At 39.2% G+C, this 21,363-nt stretch overlaps 1 protein-coding gene across 1 annotated transcript in view; it reads right to left on the reverse strand.

The window, feature by feature from the left end:
* The window catches only part of grm8a (glutamate receptor, metabotropic 8a), a 175,892-nt gene that overhangs the window by 50,323 nt on the left and 104,206 nt on the right, over positions 1-21,363 (reverse strand). Inside the window, exons 3-5 of the mRNA XM_029494909.1 lie at positions 7,162-7,297; positions 6,660-6,814; positions 4,254-4,391 (exon numbers count right to left, since the gene is read on the reverse strand). Of these exons, the coding sequence (XP_029350769.1) occupies positions 4,254-4,391; positions 6,660-6,814; positions 7,162-7,297 (429 nt within the window). The remainder of the gene's footprint in view (positions 1-4,253; positions 4,392-6,659; positions 6,815-7,161; positions 7,298-21,363) is intronic.

A 21,363-nucleotide genomic window follows, 5' to 3' on the forward strand; every position in this document is an offset into this window, starting at 1 on the left:
TTTGTTTAAGAATATGACTGAGACAATGCAAAAGAGGAGAGAGAGCACACTGAGTAGTTAGATTAAAATTTAAGTTTATAAAGCTCCACTAACAGCACAATCTCAGAGAAATGTTCATATAGTATGACCAAACTTTATAGTAATTTGTCTCTAATTCATATGCATAGATGAAATTCATACATTCATACAAATTCATCATACGCAGACACATTCATGAATTTACACATCCATCAATCAAATATGTTAAGTAAGCATAAATTCTTTCTTTTGGGATTTTTTTTTTTATTTACTATCAAAGTACATTACTTATAAAGCCACACTTCCAACAGTCTTTAATCAATCATGCATTTATTTTGTACTAACCAATGATTAATTCATTTTTGTTCTTCTTGCTGTTGGTTTTGTTCAATATTCATATACTACTTTGTAACTAAGCAACACAATTTGACCTGACATAAACAAGTGGAAGATGTGTCCAGAAAGAATTAAGAAAAGAAAATAGTGATAATCAGAAAAGAGAGATTGCCAAAGCAACGAAATAGAAAGACAATAAATATTAGCTTCATTTCCTTGAGTGCCAGAAGTCACAACTTGCACGAGAACAAACAAAAAAATAAATAAAAAAATCCAACAGTCTAAGTACGTTGTTTTCTTCTTCCAATGCAGTTTAATACCTGTGTGTACCTGAGGCTTATAGCTGCTGTCTCAACCACTGCTGCTCATAACACAATGGATCCACTGATGAGCCCATGCGGAAATGAGTGTGCATGCATTTTGTCCAGCTACACAACAGGATGTACTGATTTACATTTTATCAAATTACTGTGCTTAAGAAACAAACCCAAACTCCAGTCTAGCCTTCTTAAACAGTTTAAAAGATAAAAGGGTGTGTTAATGTGAGTGAGAGAATATAAACCTGAATCTTCGATAGAAAAATAAAAGGATCGGGGCCATATTAATTAACACAGATTGTGCACTCATTCATAATGCCATGTGTAGCCATTGCAGGGTGCAGTGTTTGTGAGTTTGTAAGTGTGCATGTAGGCTTATCTGCAATCTGGTGTCTGCTTCAGTAAGCTACTCCTCTGGCATCAGTTTTACATGACTGCATACTTTCAACAGAGGAGAATTTTATTGCGATGGCTGCACAGCCCTGTCTGTGTGTTACAAACATATGAGCCAGGACTGAAAAGGAGGCTCGTTATTTTATTTAAAAGTTTAAGTGCCCTGGGTTTCCCTTTTCTTATGGGCTTGGCATTCTTTTGATGAAAGATGAAATGAGGAAAGATAAAAGCTGTGGTAATGTGCTCTAAATAAAACATAAACATTGATTATTATTGGACTAATGTTTGGCACAAATACAAAGTGTGAATACTAGTTATATTTCTCCGAAATAAGCATTAAATTCATGAAACTGAATGAGTGAAAAGAATCTCTTGCTGGTGATATGTGAATGGTGGGGAAAGAAAGCCTCTGCTGAAAGACTAAACGCTGGTTCACCAGAGCCCTGCTTAGATCTATGTTAGGATTCAAAACAAGTTTGACATTTACCTGGACCTTTTGCAAAAGATATTCAGCTTTTAATGGTCACTTTTTAAGTAGGGCTAATTCAATAAACACATTTGAACTGGCGGCACAAGTGAAAGTGAAGGTGCACTAACAAAGTTGAAGCAAAAATTTTGTGTGTTCAGTGGCTGATGAAACTATCCAATGGTGAATAATGAATAATCCAATTGTGTTGATTAATATCTTTGAGGTAATCAGTATTGTTCAAAGATTGGCAGCAAAAGTGGTTGAGTGGTTAGCATGCATGCCATGTTGCCGTAGAGTCCCTGGTTTGATTCTCTCCCTGTTTCGCCTCAGCCACTAACTGATTGAAATAAAGGCATAAAAAGCCCAAAAAGATATGTATGAAAATAAAGTGCACTAAACACTTGCACTACAAAATGCATGGTTCCTGTATCATTAAACTTTGTAGCTAGGATAGCAAATGTACACAGTTCTAATGAAAGCAGTTAATGTGGTTTTAAGATTACATATTTACTCAAGTACAAATCTAGGACAGCTATATAAAAATCCTATTTGAGTATTTCTGTGTCATTACTGATTTATACTTCTATTCCAGCTCAGAGGGAAATATTACACTTTCTTCCCCACAGCATTCATTTGACAGCTTGGTAATACTTTCTAAATTAACAAAAACTCTAAACTATAAAATATGGCACACTGTGGCTGAATAAACTACCCAACAAAATTAGGAATAGTTCAAGACAATCAACTACTACAGTAAACGATCACATTTGTCTTATAATAGCTGTAATATACGATGATGTAACACTGACAAGGCAGTTTTCTGGATAATGAGCACTTTTATTTCAATGCCATTTTAAATGCACATTTTATAGAGTATTTCCACAGTGCAACTTTCATTGAAATAAACAATTTGCATACTTCTACGTCATACTAGAGGTATTTTCTGAGCTCTGGTATCAATAACAGACCCCTGCTGAGTATATCTGTGAGGGGGAGTAATGGGTTTAAAGATGAGTGAGCTGTTTTCAGCAAACATGCTAAGAGATCGGGATGAAATCACATTTGTTCAAAATGTTCCCAGAAACATTAGGAGCTGTTCATTTCCTTCTCTTCATCTGAATTATATGGGGTCATTCTGCTTTGGTTACTCATTTGTCCTTCCTCCATTACTCATCTACTAATTATTAGTTTTGTCAGTGCTTATTTGTTCTTTCACACATTATTCTGGAGTCTCCCTTCCTATTAATTTTATTATTTGCACTTGTTGACACCATCTAACTTCCTATTTGTTTTTTGCCTTTCAAACACAAACACATGAAATAATCACACCCATTTCAGCATCCTCCCATCATCCGTGTCACCACGGCGACCTTGAGCAGCAGGCTGATGATTGGCTTTTGTGTTGATGATTTAGAGGTTGTGAACCTCAGCGCTCAGAATTAATGGACTCTGTCGTGCAACTACACAGCCCTCGACACATGCACACCCTCAAACACAGATGCCATGGCTAGTAATAGACGGTCAATGGGAGTCACAGGCCTTACAAACCTAATTATGGGAACTAATGGCTGACATCAGCTGGGGAATACACTGACATACATTCACAGGAACATGCCGACTCAATCACAGCAGCATGAGTTCCATATGAGAAAAGGTTTTATGTTTGTGATCATACACCTACCTTCCTTTATCAGCCAATTGCATAATTAACTGGCTAAGTATAACACCTAAAGCAGAGTTTTGTTGCCAATGACAAGTATAGGTAATGTGAAACATTCATCATCATGTACGCACAAGACACACAGGTTAGACAGCTTACACATCAGTTGCAGAGGCCTGGTGTAAAATAACATAATTGTGGGAATTTTGACATGACAGAAAAATGAGGTTAACCAGATTACCATGCACACAAACAAATAACAGTGAAGTGCCCAATACAGCTCAAATACACACAAACTTTCATACACAAACACATGCAAACAAACAGGGGATTCAAATACAATATTTACAAACACAGACTCCACCAATTACTCAATTTCTCTTTTAGCATTGCATACACAAATAATTTTCATTGCTCATTGGAGACTAACAGCTGCTGTGATTTGTGCTTTAAGGGTACTTATTACAGGCAGCACTGCACTTCACAATATACACACTAATTAAACCCATGTGCTTGTCCCCGTTGACAAATCTTCTGAGCCAGGATGCTCCAGTTAAGCCTTTGACGATCTACAGCGATGTGGTAAATCTGCATAGATCTTTGCAGTCCAGACTAATTCTATAAGCTCAAAAACACAGGTGGATTTTACAGTGAACCAGTTTCTCTGTATGAAAAGCTGAAGCTATTTAGAAATCTCAAAGAGTAACAGATATTTGTTGGATTTGTTGAACTGGAATCGATGGCCATTTTACATTGTCCCTGTTTTCTGTTCCGAAACAAAAGAGTGAGGAAGACTCTAGCAGACCTGCTGTAAAATCTGTCAGAAGTTAAAACAACTCTTTACAGCTTCTGTACTTGATCGCTGTATTTTAATTGAATTCCTGTGAACTTGGTTGTTTTTTCTAACTTGGTGTGTCTGCACTTCTTCAAAACAACCTCAATCTAATGACAGACCGCATGCTGCATGCCAAATCCAAAATGAAAACTTGGCCTATTTCAGCGATCATCCATTCTTAATGTCACGGATTCCCAAAGAGAAGCCCATCATGCTCAGTCTTACCTGTGCATTTTTTCAGGCTCCCGGGTCGTTTTCCATGCATCCCCAGCTTACAGTTGAAGTTTTCCTCCCAGAATTCAGCAAACCAAACGTTTCTTCTGTTGTTGGACAGTGATCGGCTACGGAAATACCGGTCAAAAGCTGTAAGACATACAGTTGGTAACTATTAGAAAAGATGGGTGAAGAGAGGAGTTTCTATCTTTCTACCTTTTTGAAATTGCGCTGAGAACATCTGCCTGTTCACATAAAACACTGAAGCATCATAAGTAGAAGAGCGTTTTTCAACACCTCCCAGATGTGGCTTAGTAGTGCAGTGTGATGCAGGCACTAGTCCAGCAGATGCTAAAGGCTTTTCTTCCACAGAGGCTCCCTACATTAAAAAATTAGGTGTTCATGGTGGTGTAAGACATTTTGACTCACAAAAGGCATATGTTATGAATAGCCTATGGATCTAAAGCATGGCTAAAAGCATGACTAAAAGGTGGGCCCATCCAGCATTGGAGCACATATGAAATACTGAAGCTGAGAGCAGGGACAGCGAGCTAAGCTTTGACTAACACTACATACATGTTCAAAAGACTTAGTAGAGATGTAAAGAGAAAGAGGGAAATAATATTTCTCAAATCATGAGTACTTGTCAGATGCTGGCAGACTAAGACGAAGAGATGAGTGAAAAAAGAAAAATGAGAAACAGAAACACACCTGGTACTTTTTATACTTTGTTTCTTACCAGAATTAATTTGTAAAAAAAACAGACAACCTCCTCTATGGCCACATTACTTTATTCCCCCACTCATCATTATCACCTTGCAGTTGCTACTCAAAAACAAGGCGAGGTAAGGAGTTATTTATTATTCCTGTGGACCTGAGTCGTGACCCAACAAGACCGTAAAAGAAGCATTTATTCTTCACAATTAAAAAGAAGGTGTTATTTCCAACAGTGCTGGGACTACAGCGGGCTGGGGGGGGCACAGTGTAGGCGAAACAGCCCATGGAGGATGGGGGAAATCTTCTGGGACTATCAGACTGACTTGGACAGCCTGAGCCATGACTCCCTGTGAAAGCTGACAATAGCTGCCGTGATTAATCTCCTCCGCTGTCAAGGAAGCTGGTGCCACATGCACCTGTGAAGCACAATTGATAGTCAGCCTGCTGGGAACAGCAGGGGTTTAGACCCCATGTGGCACAACAGGTAGCATATGTCGGCCAGGATCACATGCTTCCCATTGTGATCACAGCTGTCACGCTCACATGAAAATAAAAATAGTAAGAAGTACTTTGCAATAGGTAAGAAAGTCAGCTATCCTAAGTCAGCAATTATTTTGGAGACACTGGACCCCCAGGATGCCAAAGTTCCTGTGGTTGTACAGTGAAAGGGAACTTTGGGACATATACTCTTTCTCGCTGGGAATAAGAATGGGAGGATTGACTTCAATTTCAGATCAGAGTATTTCTAGTCTGTTCATTCCATTTAAAAATGTTTATGTTTCTTCTCGGGTATTGGTGACACCTTTTTTTGAATAGTGGTTTCATTCTCTTTGTAGTCACTGTCCAAATTTAAAGTGTGCACTGACACTTTCTCCTTGCCAAAAGCTAAAACTATTCATTTAAGTGCATGCCACCACACAAGTCTGTGTGGAGTATGGAAAATGCCATTTTCAGCAAAACAAACTGAACTGATGGTTACATAGTATTGGAAATGCGTCTCATTATAAAAAGGCTTTAATGAATGCCTTGAAAATAACCTCAGAGTTCCATAAATTCCTTTCTGACATTGTCAACAAAAACATAACCCTTAATATATCAGAAATAAAGGAATATATTGTACCAAACTTTCAGGTGTACCTAATGAATTGATAAATGAATTGATGAATTCTCTCATAACTCCTGACTGCTCTGAAAGTCCCACAGCGTTTTCCCTCATGTCGACCAGCCGAAGCTAGGTTTGATTACTTTAAAACTTCTCCATAAGCTTTCTCTCGCTTGCTTCCAGCTCATGTCTTGTCACCTTTGTGGCCCTCTAGGAGTCAATTATCTAATACGGATCTCTGACAGGTAGCAAATGAGGACATCCTCCTGGCCTAATGGCTAAAACTTGGTGCCCGGTGGGATCAAAAGTGACGGAACATGAGTGTATTTCACTGTCTGTTTCTGGCCTCTCCCCTTTCCCCTTAATGTGATCTATTAGACTGTAAGCACAAACCCGCAAGTAACACACACACACACATTCAGCCAACTTTCATTCATTCATCACACAGCCAGGAGCGTGGAGCAAGTTAAAGTGCAGATGAAAACTTATCCTAATTATTCCTAATTTACTGCCAGTTACTGGCTGCAACAATGTTGCAATAGCAACATAACATCAAGACGTCAGTCTGTGGCGTCTCTTATCTTTGCATACACTCTTACCATCCACAGAAGCTCGTTTGGGGAGAATTGTGATGGCACCCTCAGCCACTCTCTCTTGGCCAATAACAGGAGAGATTTTGGACCCCCAGCTGTCTGAACCCACCCACAGGAAATGACCCGTCTGGTTGTTCCTTTTAGCTGCATCCAGCACTCGTCTGAGGAAAATGAAGGCAGAGAATCAAAACTTTCAAGAAAAATAGATAGTAGCTGGTGACTGACTTAAAGGCAGCTAAATCCAGTAGAGTCCTCCCTACTCCTTCAGATCTAACATAAATCAGAAAGTAAGTAAGTAATTAGAAAATACAATATTAGGAAACATTTTATTAAGTGAGGAAGTAAAACTTTGTGCTACAACAGCATCTGACTCCCTGGCTCGAGGGCAATTCGGGAGAACTGTATATTCATTATAACTTCTAAGACACGTAACATCTATGGCATTATTAGCTGCAAAAAGACTGCGATCAGTGGCCGTGGGGCACTTGTTCAAGTGCACAGCACGTACCGTATGTCATCCTCATTAGCAAACATGATGATGGCCCTGGCATTGGAGGTCTCCAGCAGGCGTCTGATGATCTTGTCAAATTCCCCAGGCCTAGGCTCTCTCGGGATCTTCAAGGACTGGGCAATGCACACACCACCTGAGAGAGGAGGAAAAAGAAAAATAGGGACAGAATTTACTATCAGTTTTCTTTCTTTGCATTGATTTGCATGTTTTGTTTTTTCTCCAATTTTATCTCCATCACTAATTCAAAGACTCTGCTTGGATTTTTCCTCATCCTGCCTCGTCAAATTGATTTTAAGTGTTTTAATGCATCAGGTAGATTACAGTGATGTGCCCTTAAACGTAGTCCTTTCAGATCAATTACAGGATAATGGATTGATGGTGTGACCAGCAGTAGTCTACATAAAATACCCCGTTCAACTCTGAAGCTAAAACTAGGGCTCAAAACACTGCACCAACAAGCTAATAAATTTACATACATCATGCTCATAGACAGTGAGTTAATATTTTTGATTCTTGATTATTCTCGATTCTTGAGAAAGACAGAACAGGAAAAAACAAAGTTCAAAGAGCAATGGAGGACAGAATAAGAAACTGTGGTGAAGGGAAATGGATGGAAAAGGTCAGAAGTGAAAACAGTGAAAAACCAGTGGTGTGTTGGGGGGGGGGGGGGGGGGTGAACAGGGCAGTATCACGATTCAAAATTATATCAGCAGCACATCATGCGTGCCAAGAAATAGCCTCTGTTCCCATCTCACAGTCGCATTTCATTTCCTGCTGGTGAAACAGGGAAAGCAGTTCTAGCAACACTGGTTATTTCTCTACCAATATGTTATATACAGGAGCACTTTTGTCACCTCGGTCTTTCTCATACTCACACAATCATGCACACAAAAACACAATTCATTGTTGTTCAAACAAGGCAACATAGGGACATAAAAGATAGAGAAACTGTTTTTGAATGACTTTCATACACCAATCGATGGGACCAACATAAACATGTGCACGCAAAGTTAATCCCCTCTCTCTGTTTGTAAAGGTGTGTAGTATTAAACCATTGTCATACATTACTTCTGAAGTGCAAAATATGGAAGTGACTATATGTGTCCATGGCTCTAATATTTGTGTCTGTGTTAGTTGTGCTTGTTTGTGTGTGCGTGTGTCAGTGTGTGCACGCGTGAGGGAGTGTGAATTATATCCACCTTCCTCCCTGCCTGTTCCAGCCCATTTATTTAACATCTGTACAGTCAGTCTTTCACATTCACTACATCACACTCTTCATTCTCTCTCACACACACACACACAATGCCCATGCAGACACACAAATGTCAGCGTGTGTGACTGCTAAAACAAATACTCATTAGCCTCAAATTAAAAACCTTTCAAGGATAATCGCTAAAGTGACACAATCTGAACAGGCACCCTTGCCTACTCCTCACAAGAATCCGGGCACCCTCATCCAGAAAGAGACACATACTTGGGAGTTGGAATACTTTCTCAAGGATAATCACCATCTTGACATAAACTTGTGAATATGTACACACAGAGAGCAAATTATGAGCTAACAAGGTATTTAACATGTACACACAAACAAGTGTTGATGTTTGCATTCTCCCAATTGTCCTTGGAGCAGTATAAAAGTGATTAAATCATCATTTGTTTCACAGCCTCATAGTACATCATCACTAACTGTCCCCATGGAGAACAAACTTCCCAGATAAAAACACTTATCAAATTATTTATGTATGTCTATACACACACACACACACACACACACCCTTCCTGTCAATGCCTCAGCCAAAACCACTGCTACTGCCTAAAACATGTCTCTCTCGAAGGTGCTCGTGAACATCAGTTATTAGATCGTACCTTCGCTGCTCAATTGAAAGGAAAGCTGTGAAGTTGGGTCAGGAGAAACTTTATTTATTTATTTTTAATCACTCACAGAATGTCAAAAGCAACAGCTGGTAAAAAAAAAGTAGAAGCAGGAATTCGAGGTTTTACATCAGAACATCATGACATCTCAGGCAGAGAAATGCTCTTCATGTTGCGAAGTTGGAGACAGAAAATGTAAAGAAAAAGACAGATGACGCAAATCATGTAAACAATGATATCAAAGCTACTGTTGAGACCAGTACCTTTCTGTTGTTTTTTTTTTTTTTTTTTTTGAGGATGAGCAGACAGCTACAGCATGAAAATAAAAAATAAAAAAAGTTTGGTCAGATGTGAAAAAGTACTCCTGTGAACTACAAGCCTGAGTATTGATTTAAAGAGGACCTGGGTTAAAAACCAACATTTCAGTACCTGACATGCTGTGAAAGCTTTCTGCAGGCTGAATCAAATAACTATCCTGCTTGCCAGCTCTTTTTACAAGAGAACAGAGACTGTGAATGCTGACATCAGACACTCCTCATTGTACGTATAAACCAAAGCTGAAAACACTTGATTTGGCAGCCAACGTGTCAATAATGTTCTCCTATTGTTGGACAAAGTCTAATATACCTGCTATCTTGAGAGGAATCAAAGCTTGAAAAGCTGTTTGATCATCCACAACTTTCAATGGTTACGGACAGAACCGTTTCACTTCTCTCTGACCCCCAAAAACACAATATGCAGTCTCAAAAATGACTGATTGTGTGAAAACAGGATAATTAGTCATTTAGAGACATCACACACCGGGCATGCTTATGTGAGTCCAGTCAGAAATTCTCTTTATTCATTTCAGATAAAAGAAAACGCCTCAGCCAGATCATAGCAACAGCCAGTTTATTACATAATTCACCAGTTGTAGCGCATTCATCGCTAACTAGCTAACTGAATTATGGGAAAAAGCATGTGCTTAACAAAAATGGACCCAGCTCCCAGTTTATCTCTAATAACACTGAGTATCAAGGCTTTAATGTGGAGTAGAATGTGATGAAACCCTAATTCCTTGTGTGCGTGCCAAGTTTGTTTACCTCTTTGTGAACTACGTGTGTGTATCAGCCCATGAGCTATGCAGGTGGAGATTAGCATACCTATTGGTGTGTGTGAGAGAGGGCAGATTTAGGTGTAACTGTCCCTTCTGCAGCTGTGAAAGAAAGGGAAGTTTTCATGATAAGTTTGGCATTAAGTGCGTCCAGCAGTTCTCTGAAAATAACTCTTAAACAGTGGCTATTAACTCCATTCTGTTCAGAGAAAAAAATTCTCTATCAGGACAGCAAATACCACCGTCTCAATGTTTAATTAACTATCTGCATCTCTCCCACACGCTACTCTCTCTCTGCGCCATTTCATATATTAACCAAAAGAGACGTGGTAAAAATACAAAAAAAAGGAATTAGTTTCACTCCATGCCTCTTGCTACATGCCATTTTCTTATCACCCTCAGTTTGTCAAACTTTTCAGTGAATGCATTTCCAAAGTGTTTATCAATGTGAGAAAACGACAAATTACCGCCTTGCACCACTCAGACTAATTTCGGCATACAAGTTTATTCGGTCGAATAAAACATGAACCATTTGTTGGAAATTTTGGCAGTTACTGAATGTGTTGAGTAACGACTAAAAAGCTCCCTCTAGATTACCAAGAAATGACATGCACCAGGCCTCTGAGGCATTAAAAATCATAGTGCACTACTCCCTGGAGAAATGCACCAATTTTATAACACATTTATTAGAAGATTCTATAATAATGCAATCAAACTGTCTAAATGCCAAACCACTGAAAGCATTTAAACAAAGGAAGAGAAAAACACTTATGGTAACCAGTGTCACTTATGGAAGCAATATGACAATAGCAACAGCTGACGCTTGAACCCTGGAGAGCAGAGAACAGAGCAGCTACATGTGCAGACTGGATTTTTAAGCCATTAGCCGAGGCAGGAATAACCTTCCCTTTATGCTTATCATCGTCATGTGTTTGCATCATGTGCTTTTCCCCATCTTTGTTTCTCAGAATGTTATTACTCTACTTCAACCTTAATTTGCACTTTTTTTTTAACATTTGGCTGCATCTGCCTGCAAACCGTTTGAAGAAATGTCTCCAACAGTCACAGCTTGCATCAGCTCACGATACCCTGCAGTGGTCTCTATTCCGTGTGTGTGAGAGAGAGAGAGTGAGTGCCACACACACACTAATGTGGTTTCTTGCACATTTCAGTTATTTCAAGCATGAGGAGTATTGAGACTAAAGTGTGTTTCTGTGCCTGTGTGCATACTTCTGTGTTAGAAAGGATTGTGTAACGAAATGAAAGGAAGATGTTGAAATCAAAGAGCTTGGCTTTAATGATTCTTCCATTTAGATTTAGCTGTCTTTGTACACGTACACACGTACACACGCACACACGCACACACGCACACACGTACACACGTACACACACACACACACACACACACACACACACTTGTCAGTGGCTGCTATTACATTCAATATGCTTGGACCTAATATGAGCTTCTGTGTGCCCAACGGCACAGGAAGAAATTGATTTCTTCCTTCAGCTTAGTACAATTTCTTTGATAAAATAAAAACCACCCACTGCATTGACCCCAACACACTTACCTACCAGCGAGTGGTTACACAAACACTGATTTTGACACACTTTATTTCTCTCCAAACTTCATTAGAACTGCTTTAGAATTAAAAGCTGCCCTCTGCTTCTCTATGCTTTGTTCATGGCTAGGGGCACTGCAGCATGGCACCTTTGAAGTCACTGATTGTGTATGTGCACACGTCTATGTGTGTCTGTTACTTCTCACACATGCTTCTTTTTTGTGTCTATGCTTATCAATGAACATTTGCCTTTGCATTTATTTTTGTGCACTTCAGTAACTTGCATAAAGTACATGCTGGAATGTTTTATTTATTTATTTTATTAATTTCACTTGCTTAAGTGGTGCAGTCAATATTACCGATCTTTTTTCTAACTTCTCTCCAGGCTTCCTAATGAATCATTGACAATGCCCACAGAACCACTGTCCTAGGAAATTTACATCCTCCCAATAAAATTTGCCTTTGGGGAAAGAGGCCATTGAGCTTCAACCAGGCTCCAGAATTTAAGACAGTCCTAACCCGAACCCAGACAAGCGCTGCGCAGATCTGAACAAAGCCTGAGGTGGAAAAGTTTCCAACTCCATAACTGTTTAAAGCCTTAAATTGGTTAGAGTTTGCTGGCAATGAAGCACAAAATGGCCAAAGTTGTTTCAGTTTACAGAAATTTAATATTTGCTCAATTAGCAGTATGTAAATATAACCTGAGAGAAAAATTATGAGCAATGTCTGCACAGCATCTGTCTGCAACAACAAATGGATATTCAAGATTTTGTAATGATCTGCTGTGCAAATCAAATGTTTTAATTGGTGCTCAGACAAAATATTGTTTCACAGTTAAGCCTCAGTGTATTATGGGAACATTTAAAGAAATACAGTGACAGCAGCTTGAGTTGTCCCTCGGGCTACTTCTACTTGATGAAATCCTCCATTTCTGGATTATGCATGAAGATGACAGCAGTAACTATGAGAGTAAATGCTGCATTGTTATACCATCTTAGAGGGAGGAATCATATAATGCCCGTTTTCAAAGTTGTCTGTTTGGGCATGTAATCATTCACAGTAGTTTAGTGTTTGGGTTACAACACATCATAATGTAAATGAAATAGGGCAAAAACTAATGTTGGGTCATTTAATTTTGTAATCTTAGCAGGTACAGTGTTGTCTCAGCAGCAAATTCACTCCTAACTGTCACAACTAAAGAGCAGATCTCAGTTCTGGAGGTAGTAGACAAGTCAGTGTTTCCATTGAGGCATTTGACCTACTGCTATCTGTCAAATATCACCAATACTTTCCAATTAATCAGATTAATCCCATTGGTTCTTTGCTGGATAGTCAGAGAGACACACATGGACAATGAGCTAAGGAGCAGATGGTTGAGAGCTGGGATAGATGGAGAAAGAGATATGGAAAAAATAATGTTTTGATGTTTTGCCAACATTATATTAGAAATTTTCATGCCAATAAAGCCCCTTTTAATCTGAAAAGGCTGAATTTGATAAAGAAACCATGAGTCAGAAAGCAGTGTGGAAAAATGGAAAAGGATGGAAAGATGAAAAGGTGTAGGGAGGCGAGTGAGGTGGGAGATAAGCAAGGGATGATTGGATGTCAGACCACAGATAAAAAGCACAAGGTCAGCGTTAAGCTCAGAGATCACACAGAGAGGACATGTCCACTCTCTCTCTCTGTTACTCTCTACCCCCGCCTCTCTGTCATTTCTGAGTGTCTAATCTCTTTCTTCCTCTTCAATACAGTTTCTACAACAATCTGTCACATTCTCTCTCTCTCACACGCGCACACAGACACACGATCTGACAGTAATCAAACATCCAATTACAGCAGAGCCCTGAGACCAAGGCTGTGTGTGTATATGTGAGTTAGTGTATGTGTGAATATATGTTTGTTTTTTTTTTTCTTAAACACACGTTTACACATGCAGGCGCGCGCGCACACACGCCAATTCAGCATGCCACATGCCTGTTACCAGATGGAATTGCTCTGCTGTCCTCCAGTCTGCGTCTTAACTGCGGATGAAGCATCTCACACGTATACAAACACAGATTCATACAGTCATATTTTAAAACACACACAATTGCTAAAAATGTGTCAAACAGGAAAAAAAAAAAAACAAAACATATACAAAGATATGTTCACGCAGAAGAACATACTGGAACAGGAATGCACAGCCTTTGACCCCAGAAAAATGTAAGAATTAGATTACATCCTTTAAACAAACACAGTGAGGCTGAACAAGTGAATTATGCTGCAATATCTCCTCTGTTGTATGTGAGTTCAACAGACGAATGATCAGTCATAAATCTTCAGCTTCTCTTCTCTAATCTTTTATCAAACTAGTTGTATTTGCTTTCACCAAGTTCACCATGTGTCATTTTTCATATAATATTTCTCAGAATTGTTGTCATTCATAAATTTTTTTTAATCTGAAATCAGAGGTCTTATGCATTCTGGTTATCCATCTATCCTCCTCTTTGATGTCACTGTGATGTCATAGTATTTTGAAAAAACATCTGGCTCTTATTCAGAGGTGGAGCAAGAGGAGACTGGGAGATGGTGGCCATATGTATAACCCCAATTTAACGTGTTCAGTAACTGCAAAAATAAAAATCGTTTTTCAGTAGCCATCCAATTTATATGAACAAAATCTGTTTTTGCTTTTTTTTTTTGAAGATCTTTCGATTTAATATGTTTCAATATCTTTATGTTTTGAATATATGATAAATAGCTGTGTCTCCAAATGCTGTTTATAATATCCTACTCGCAGTCTCTCAAACTTAAGTCACAAAATGTGTGACTTAAGTTTGCTGCAAAAACAGACCCACACAGCTGAAGCGCTCTGTATACATAATGTATACCAAACCCAATGGGGCATGATTTCTGCATCTGTTAAATATTTCTCCAGGCAAAACACTTGATGATTCTAACAGTTCCCACAACCTTACACATATGTGTAACAATCAACAAGTAGGTCTCAACCAATCATTCAGCCAGGCTAGAACAAACAATAAAAGCTAGAAACTCAATTCAGAGTAGATGTGTTTGAGTACACACCCAAGCACACAAACTTTGTTTAACGGTTTATCAATGTTTATCTCTGCCAAATCAACAGAATTAGTCACCCAGCAGCACACAAAGCCGACTGTGAAATGAAAATTGTGCATCAGCAAGTTCATGCAGTCATTCACATGTGACAGTTACAGTGTTTAACTAAATATACTTGCACATTAAATATTTAATAGGAAGTTCAACGATAAGTCAACGCAGCGCACACACTGCTTGCCAATCAGACAGCCCATACAAATTTCAGCCAGTAATTTGTTCCTATTTCAATCTGCCAATGAACAGAATATATGGGAGACATGGTTTTTGAATAGCAATGACCACACAGGCTTATTGCTGCTGATAGCATCTGTGTGGGCAAACATGACGCCTGAATGGCAGTGAAAGAAAAAGGCTTGGTTGTCCATGAATACATTATGGGTTGCCCGCGTGTGTGGGTGTGCGCCTGCGCACGTATCTATGCTTGTACGTTATACCTGACATAAGCAGGCTATTGTGTGTGATGTAATGAACACAGTTAGATGGATGACATGGTGGTGCTGTTGGAACATTTGCCTCTCTCCATCTCTCCTTTTCTGAATAAGGATGACTATATGGATGTGATGACAGGTTTATGAACATGTATACTACGTTCTTTTTGATATGCATCTACAATGAGTCCATGTACTGGTATTGTAGGTTTCTGTGTAACTATATTTGAGTTTAAGTCAAATTCATGTGCACGAATTTCGATTTTTTTAATATTACAATGGCAGATGGAAAAATGAGATGGTTATATCTTGAGTATGATTGTTGATCCTGGAGTTTTGGGAGCTACAGAGTCAGCATTTCACCTCCCTGCCGATTGAAAGAGGCATTTGTAAATACTTTGCTACTGAGCCTGCAGTAGCATTAATTGCTGTTTAAGTCCAGACAAAACATTGAGAGTCCGCTTACTAAACATGAGCTGTCTTCAGGAAAGGAAAGCTTGACTTGGCTCTGCCTACATTTAACTAGCTCAGTCCTACCTGTCTGCTCACCTCTGTTTATTAAGATCCTCAGACCTCAGGCCTTAATTTTCCCTGAAAATTACATCTATGAACTTCTTTAGTTCAGAGCTGAAGAAGGTCCAGCTTCCACTAATATAACTTTCTCCTAAAGGAACTCACCACAGCCTAAAATTGTCCCAGAAGAATCTCTTAGGCACATCTAAACACAAAAAACCTGACAAGAAGCTATTTTCAAGTGACCATAACCTCATATCCATTTACAAATAAGACACTTTTACTTGACGTTCATCCTTTAAAAACATTTTTGAAATATCGACCTCAGCAAATTTCTCATTAAAATATGCAAAAGCAAACAAAGCGTGCTGTTTTCATCACATGGAATATATAGAATATTGGCCTATGCTTGGCCAGGTGCTGCCAATGCACTATTGCTTTGGCTGACATCGGTTCATGCATAGATTTCACCAGATCAATACAACTTGCACATGAAGTATTCTTTGAGTATTGACGTACACTCTGTTGGCCTACGGCTTTCCGTCTTGCAGCATCAATGGACAGAGCGCTTTCTGCCAAAAGCTTAGATGACAAGATGAAAAATGCGTAAGGAGCGCAGTGTCGATGCCCATGATGAGATGGCTGTTTCATGGTGGGGCATAGATGTGGTTTTACACTACTGAGGTGACATTTCTGAGTGGCACAAAGGTTGCTCTCTGTAGTCTGAGAGTTTGATATTTTGGTGACTCACCTCAAACTTGACTGTATGGCACAGAGGTGCGACAGTGATGCAGAAGAACGATTTTAGCAATAAGAATTACAGTGATTTGAGTTTGCATACCCACTCAGGTCACAACACAAAAAATAATGAAATTATTATGCGCTGGCTGGGGAAGAGGTGATGCTCATGTTAACCCACTATCAGTTGTATCTTCCGATGAGACCACCGGAATGATGGCTCAAACACAGGGTTACTCATAAGCAAAAACAGAAACTGCAAGGATTAGATCTGTTAATGTTTATGTTTTTGTGTTCCTCTGCAAATAGTTACAATTTTGGGACAGTAATTATTAAAAGTGAACAGTGTACTGCAATAATGTACGAAGAGCATGAACAATCCAGAGCAGATATACAGGGCATGATAACTGTCAGTTCAGGCTACTGTGTACAGTATGTAAGAAGTTAAACAAAGATTAGCATCAACATTTTCAACATGCGATGGATAAATGCAGATCCTGTCAATCAGCCACATGAACCTACAGCCTACATGTCTTCGGTTTCCTCGCTCTTTCACTTATTCGCCTTCCACCTCTGTGGTGAATAGCAACACCCTACCTACCATTCATACAGCTTCTTCCATCCCTGTCAAGTCCACTGAGTAGCTAAAAGTGGTCAAACAGGCCATTCTCTTTCTTCTGCACCCTCTATTTATCTATATCATTATTTCTCCTCCTGCCTCCCATTTTTTGAAGCTTCTCCTCCTTGTGTCTCAGCAGTCAGCTTGTTGTGCACTACCTCACTTTACTGGCCTTCCTCCGTGTGGCTTAGCTTTACTCTGGCTCAATTACAGTTCCCACTACAAAAGTAAACGAGGGGGAGTCCAAATAGACTGTCTAAATCATCAATCTAATCATGGCCTTTGTATAACCACCGTGTAGAAAACTCAGCTCTTCATTCACATAGCAGGAGAACCACAGTCAGCACATGCACAGCACGTTGTCCATTAAGGTAAGACTGAGGCAGCATTTTCCCAATGCATTAAGCTGTCATTGACTGTTATAATATGGTATATGGGCAAATGTACATACATATATATATATATATATATATATATATATAAATAGTATTAAAAAATAGCAGTATAGCTTAAAGCTAATATCTGACTACGAGAGGACAGGTAAAGCGTCTGATCCATCAGACATAAATAGGCCCATATAGGAATATATTCACACACAAAATTGACAGCCAGTAAAATCAACTGTGGAGAAAGGCAGTGAGGCTTGTAGAAAACAGGTAGACAGAGTAGAGTCTATTGGCATTTACTTAGTATTTAATAAGGTGAGTGTGTCTCAGACAAACAGCGACAGAGGGCAGAAATTTACTCTGGGTGAATGATCACGGGCAAACATGCAAAAGAAATGACTAGTACAGAGCAGATGTCTGAAACACAAAGGCATTTACACAAAAGAGAGGCATACATGCATCACACACACACACACACACACACACACACACACACACACACACACACACACAGTTGTATGTTCAACTGGAGCCAGTCGAGCATGTTAGTTGAAGAAAAGGGGTCAGTGGTGATAGTTTTACCGTTCAGTTATGTGAGAACTTAAAAGAGTTTGACTGAACCCTGAGTAGTTACAGAGGGATCACTGACTAGACGGAAGGTGAGAGAAAAGGAGAGAGATCATTGTCATTCTGCAGAGGCAGATCAAAACTTCTTTTAATCGTTATAACAACTTTGTGGGCTATTCATGTGGTTGTAAAACTTAGTTTTGTTATTTTAGGATATTGGGCCAACGTTGAAAACAGGCTCTAGCAGCTGGTAGTGAAAAAAAGAAGAAATCTATACAATATTGCTGTACCTGCAGATTTCAAACACATGCATGCCTGCGCACGCACACACACACAATCCATCTGGTTTTCCTCTTGGGTTACCAGAAATCCCAAGGATTGTTCTTTTAGTCTGATTGACTCAGACTATGGATGAGAGCCAGAAGCTGATTTTACACGACAAACAAAGTGCAGGTCATGACTTAGACAGAGCAATAAAGCAAAAAAAAAAAAAAGCTAAATCATGTGTATGCAGGAAACCGATGTGCCATTGAACCATGCAGTGATTAACACAGACCCACTACAGTCACAATCAAGTCATTTGGGTCAATAACTTAGAGTCTGGTAATTAAATCTAAAGTCAGATCCAGGTGAAGAGCCTGAGGTGAGGTCAGTAGTCAAAGCCAACTGGTCACAAGAAAACCCTTCTAAATTTGTCAATATCAAAAGATGAAAATCAACCTCTGTCCCTGCAGTGACAAAATGGCTAGAAAAATTCATTACTTTAAACTCGTTGCCAGTTGGTTTCCTGTAGACACATTCATTGACAAATCTGCCCAACTCTACTCAGGTCAGTCATCAAGCAAATGTTAACATAGATTTTTTTTATGTCCTTGTTGAACTCCTTTGATATTATTTATTGTGGTTTACTTTAGTTTAGCTGTACATTTTTGCACTATTAATTTTTTTTTTTTATTTCTAGATTTGTCTTGTTATTGTTTGCTCTGTGGGTCTGAGAGGAAGGTGATTTAGATTCTCTATGTGGTGTACATTTTGACAACAAAGCTGAATTTGCCTTGACTGCGCGCTCGTATGCATGTGTGATACCATTTTATCCTTTTAAGTTGTGTGTGTGTGTGTGTGTGTCCCTCTCCACCTTTTACTCTGTGAGAGTTTACACAAACTGTGAGTTTGACTACTGTATCCAATAGGTGAAGGCTAAAGTGTTTTCTTTAACCTTTCTTCCTTTCTGTTTACATTAAAGAACTACACAAGTGGTCTCTCTCTCTGCTCAGGGTGCCCTTTGACCTTGTAATCCAGACGCCATGAAGCTGATCTGTTCCTTTGTGGGCCCCCATGCTGCTCGGGGCCAATCAACTGGCCACATTACAGTATTTTTTTCAGCTTTTCCCTTTGCAGGTGTGTGAGTAACTATCCACCAATCCCCTCCTATCTTTAATCCTGTGCTCTGTATTCATCTTTTCTCTCACTATCTATCCCATCTTTTTGTTTTTTCAGCCATCCTGCTCTGCTTCACCTTTTCTAACTTTTTCCTGCTATTAACTTTGACCATCAGATTCGCTAAACCCTGTCCTCAATCCCAATCTCACTACCCCTCCTCCTTTAAGAAACTCAACATCCATCTATCCCCTCCTCAAAAGCCCTTGCGGCAAAGGCTCCATAATGAAATCTCAGCAAGCCTTATTGTGTTGATTAAAGCTGTCAGAAAGGAACTAAGAGAGGAAAAATACAGCCAGCAACAAGGGAGAACAAGGGTTCAATGGTGCGTTGCCAGTGCCCTTGTTTCATTTACTGTTTAGTCTTCCTTCCCTTCTCTCCTCCTCTTTCTCTGTTCCTTCCACTCTATACACGCACACACCCTACTTGTTTCTCACTCTGTCCACTTTGCCTCCATCTATTTCAGTGTAAACACCACCTTTCAAGATATGTTCAGTGACCTTGTGACCTTAAGTTAATGCAGTTCTGTCAAACCATATATGCCTCTCAAACCACTTATTCACCTTACCACAGAGCACTGTTTTCATGCTGCTGATTTGTAACTGCAGAGTCACAATATAGTTACTTCGCCTTGAGCAAACAGAGTAGAAACTGCATTTCTTGTCAATAATTTGGTTTTAACTGTCTTTTCTTGGCAGTATATATCCTCTTTTGCTATTCCTGATTGGGCTTATTGAAGCAATTCAAAGCTGTATAAGTTCGAAGTGAGCTTTACAGTAACTGAGTGAGAGAATGAAGGAATAAATCTTTTTTGACTGTGATGGGATTGTACACCATGCTAAACACAGGCACTAAGTCAGCTTGATGTTTTTATTCTAAAGTTGGGTTGAACCCTGGTAGGATGCTCAAATCTTTGGAAGCAGCAAGTGGCCTGTACAGCCACCCTAACATTAGTAAGATTACATTCAGCACTTTATTTGAGTGACTAATAACAGCACGGTTTCTGAAAGCATGAGTAGCGACTCAGCTAACAGCAGGAGAAATTCTGATATTTTAATAAATTCTTAAAAATATCATTTTGCCTATTAAGCTTCAGCGGAAAAGTAGAACACAGTAACAGGCCTGTATTTAATGAGTAGAGTGAACACTTGTCCGTCATGTCTGTAAAAAACAAAACAAAACAAAAAAACAACAACAAAAAAACTATTTCATCTGTAACATTTGGGGGCTAATGTGTGAGGAAAAAAAATTGTGCTCAACACCTCTGCTAACCTATTACCTAAAGGCGCAACAGTGCAATAGGGGCACCAGAAAATATGCTTCCTATCACCATTATATGAAGCAATAAACTAGAAATCAAGTAATAGCTCTCGCTCTCAAAAAAAAAAAGGAAAAAAAAAAAAAAAAAAGATTCTGATCCCAAAATGGTGATATAAATTTTCTGTCGTAACATAAAATATAGACTAAACTAAGGAAGTCTTTTTTGACTTGAGGGTATGAAGAGCAAGTGGAGGAGCAAGATGGACATAAATAAACTAGCTGACACAAATTACAGCATTTCAGTCCTGCTGCTGTGATGGACTGAATATGAGCATGACACACAGAGGAATACTGACATGTGAAGTTGTTTACAAACAGTATTTGCACCACATGCAATCATGCAGTCTGTTAATCTAGTGACTAAAATATCGTAAAACCATTTAGCATTGACCTTAGACATTCACCTCCCTATAGTAAGTAGGTGCACGCACTATGAGACAAACACCAAACAGTCAGTGCTGAACACAAACAGGATGCGTGTATACCCTCAGCAAACACTATGAAAATAGGTAAACACAAATACATGCACACTTCAATGCATACATGT

This window comes from Echeneis naucrates, chromosome 23 (genome assembly GCF_900963305.1).
Source record: "Echeneis naucrates chromosome 23, fEcheNa1.1, whole genome shotgun sequence".
NCBI lineage: Eukaryota > Metazoa > Chordata > Actinopteri > Carangiformes > Echeneidae > Echeneis > Echeneis naucrates.